Here is a 3,651-nt window from a genome sequence, read left to right as displayed (position 1 = left end):
CAAATAAGTCTTTGACCTTTTGATCTGCAGACATTTAAATCTTCAAAGATTTGAAAATATATTTAAGTCTTTGACCTTTACAAAATCTGGATGTTCACTTGAGTCTGTCAAACTCAACGAAAAAATTAAACATAACTCCTGTTGTACTGATTTAGTTGATACGAATGCACACGTGAGAATATTTTTAAAATTAGGCAATTAAACTCAGGAATTGATATGTCTAAATTTTAAAAAAGTTAGAGACTTAAATGTATTTTTAGATCCTCATAGACTTCAATGTCCGCAGACCAAAAAATCTTGGGATCGACTTATCCTTTTCTCTAATTATAAAACATGAATTTAAATCAAACAATATAAATCTAAACGTAGTTTCATACAGGAAGCCCGAAACTGAACCCTAGTTTTTATCTCCAAACATTGTAAGTAGCGGAACATGGCTCTATTTTGTAGATCATTTTTCTTGTAAGCCTTCATCGATTAAAACTTAAAAGGAAAAGCCGAAAAGGCGTATCATTAATAAGTAGCAAGGAATGCACGCTAGCACAGGAAAAGACAAGATATGATCAATGTACAATATACAAATTGTTGCATCAAAATCATCTCATCAAACAACATAAAACTATGAGGTAATCATGAACCTTAGATGAAAATAACTATACTTCAATGGTCATTAAACAACCCAAGGGATATTTTAGACCTGCCAACTAATCATAATGAAAATTCCTGAAGAAACAAATAAACCATGAAGCCCCTTAACAAAAATAATAAGCCATAATTTAAGATTTCAAAAATTATAGAACTCAAGTGTCTTCTTCTGGATTCAATTTGGTACTTTTGGCAAAAAAATTTATGTTGACTCAGCATGATTGTGACCATTTCTTGGTGCTTGGTGCACTGAATATCCTCTCTCGTGGCGGGGACTTGGTCTATAGAAACCATTTCCTTTCGGTCTGTTATACTCTCTTTCACCTCCATCTTGGCCACTTTCCCTGCCGAGGTTCCTCGAGCTGTAACGCCCTCTTTGGGTATCTGACTGATAGCTACCCCTCCCTCTACCTCTTCCTGTTGAGAATACAATAATCATAAAGCAAAGCTACTTCAGAATGCTTGTAAACATTTCTTTATGAATACAAAATCTTCAATTTCGCTGCATGAATCAGACAATACTATTATATCTTCTTGTGTCTACATTCAAGTTATTAAATTTCAATCCTTAACCAGTGCGAATGCCATCATTAAAACAACATAAAGAGTCAACTTTTGATTAGACAATGTATCATTTTGAATATTTCATGACACGAAACAAATTAACTGGCTAACTGCGACGTGGACCAAGGATAAATATCTTTGTCCATGTCACCAGGAAGAGTCATCAAACAGTGCGGTTGACAAGGATATCAGCATGAAAGCTACCATGATCCATAGTCAACATAATTGAGCTCACGCAATTAGCACTAAACAACTTAATTTGTTAAAAAAAGAAGCAAAACATTAAATAAGAATAAAGGAAAGCATACTTCCTCCACGGGAAGGGATGTTACTGTTTGGTCTCCGCTCTTCGATGTATACTTGTCTTCCTCCTACCTCTACAGATCCTGCCTGCAAAAGTATAAAATAAACATGAGAAAACAGAATTTGAAATCAGAAACCAGGCCCTGGGAAAATAAGACTTGTAAGGTGCAACCAGAGGCAAATAGATCAATAATTTTGAACAGGTGACAATGTACAATAAAGCTTTTAAAACTGAAATCTAAACCTTGACTGCATTATGAACGCCGCTCATATCTTCAAATTCAACAAATGCATAGCAAACACCGACATCCTGAAGAAAAGTGAAAAGTTTAGGTTTGTCATGGGATATGAATTAACCGGCATACTTCATTGAAGACGTAAACACATACCTTCCGGCTTCTTATGACAACACCATCAGGCCTGATCCTACCAAAATTCTTGAATTCCTGTTCAATATCAGCAGCAGAGACAGCAGGTGACAAGTTTCTCACATAAACAGATTTGATTTCATCTGAAAGAAAATGTAACAAATTAAAATACACAGAAATAACAAATGAGTACATGATAAACAATACGGACTAGCACATCGAGGGATTCAAACAAACAACTTTATTGGTAAAAACTGAAAATAAAGATAACATAATGAACCATCAAAATGTAATTTACACCCAAAAAAAATATTAAATAATAAAAAAAAAACACTCAGTAGAAGAACAAAATACTCACAATAACCTTCATCTTCTGTTGCAGGGACCTCTTCAGCTGCATCAGTTCCAAACCTATCAAGTGCATTAGTTGAAGCAGTTGTTTGTTGATTGCTACTCAGTGGGGTATTATCCCATTCCAAGGAGGACACGTTTGTTTGCGATGGCTGAGAAGCTACAACTGGTGCAGATTGTCCTTTGGCCACCCGTAACTTACAAGGACAATAATAATGGTCAATTCCAAAGTCATCAATAAATTCCAAACGAAAACATTGAGGCACTAATGTATTGGATGATTCACACATACTATGGAAGCATAAGTTTGTTTTAGAGGCTCCTCAGAAGACTCTTCCGCAGCAGGTACCTGGTCTTGCACAACATGGACAGTTGATTGAAGTGAACCATGTGACTCTTCAGCAACAACCTGCTCCTGAATATGTTCAGAATCATGGACGCGCTGAATTTGTTGCTCTGCAAATCCATAATTATCAACTACGCCATTTTCCTTAACCTCATTTGCAGTGACAAACTCCCTTGCCTGTAAATCTCCACCAAGCAGGTAGCTGGAGACTGAAAAACAGATAGCTCTCACTAATTGAACAAAATATTACAAGTCATGAGAATCAATTATGCTGCTTATTACATAATCAGCCACAAGGATATGCTCACTATTATGCTACATATAATATATTAAAGTTAAACTAATGTTGCTGAAATTTTTCTAAAAGAATATGCTCTATAAAAACATTTATCACTAATTAATTCAATTAACAGAATGCAGAGTCACCATCCAAGCTAAAGAACAGGATCCAAGCTAAAGAATAGGAAGGTCCCATCGAGAGACAAGAAATCCCAAACACAACTTCTAAGAAATTTTATTAGAAGCAGAATATCTCTTTCCTTTTCTTCTAATGAAAATTTTCTTCTAATGAAAATTTTCTTTTATATGAAAACAGAAAAATCTTACTTTGTGTTTTTCTTCCAATTGCAATTACAATAAGTCCATAACTAACAATTGAAGCAATAATTATAAACACGAGTATAAGAACCTAAGCATGAAGTCAGAACTTACCTGGATTATTTGTGGTAGGAGCATTCAATTTTGAATCAAGATTGTTCTGAGCTAGAAAGACTGCTTGGTGATGATGAATTGGTTCCTCTTCAACAAAGTGAAAAATGTCATTTAAAACAAAATATCCTTTTTCTTGTGGTGCAAGGAAGAACGTTTGCATAAATTTTCTCCTCAAACTGTAGTCCTTAAGTTGCACAGATCCAGAAACCATCACAAGAACACCACCACTCCAAGAATCCAAAGATTGTGCAGTTTTGATTTCAATTCCGGTATAACTGAGTGACATAACAAGTGCATGGATTTGCTGCCCAGAGGAAAATTTCTTTAATTAAAGGAACTAATGGACAGGAGGACAGTACGAAA

At 35.1% G+C, this 3,651-nt stretch overlaps 1 protein-coding gene across 1 annotated transcript in view; it reads right to left on the bottom strand.

Moving 5' to 3' along the window:
* LOC107618595 (putative G3BP-like protein) overlaps window positions 539-3,651 on the bottom strand; it is a 4,514-nt gene continuing 1,401 nt past the window's right edge. Inside the window, exons 3-9 of the mRNA XM_016320704.2 lie at window positions 3,289-3,592; window positions 2,524-2,786; window positions 2,239-2,428; window positions 1,902-2,023; window positions 1,757-1,822; window positions 1,518-1,599; window positions 539-1,062 (exon numbers count right to left, since the gene is read on the bottom strand). Coding sequence (XP_016176190.1) covers window positions 848-1,062; window positions 1,518-1,599; window positions 1,757-1,822; window positions 1,902-2,023; window positions 2,239-2,428; window positions 2,524-2,786; window positions 3,289-3,592 — 1,242 coding nt within the window. The 3' untranslated portion in view covers window positions 539-847. The remainder of the gene's footprint in view (window positions 1,063-1,517; window positions 1,600-1,756; window positions 1,823-1,901; window positions 2,024-2,238; window positions 2,429-2,523; window positions 2,787-3,288; window positions 3,593-3,651) is intronic.

This window comes from Arachis ipaensis, chromosome B09 (assembly GCF_000816755.2).
Source record: "Arachis ipaensis cultivar K30076 chromosome B09, Araip1.1, whole genome shotgun sequence".
Classification (NCBI taxonomy): domain Eukaryota; kingdom Viridiplantae; phylum Streptophyta; class Magnoliopsida; order Fabales; family Fabaceae; genus Arachis; species Arachis ipaensis.
The sequence above is the reverse complement of the archived record's forward strand: the minus strand, read 5'-3'. Positions and strand labels throughout refer to the sequence as shown.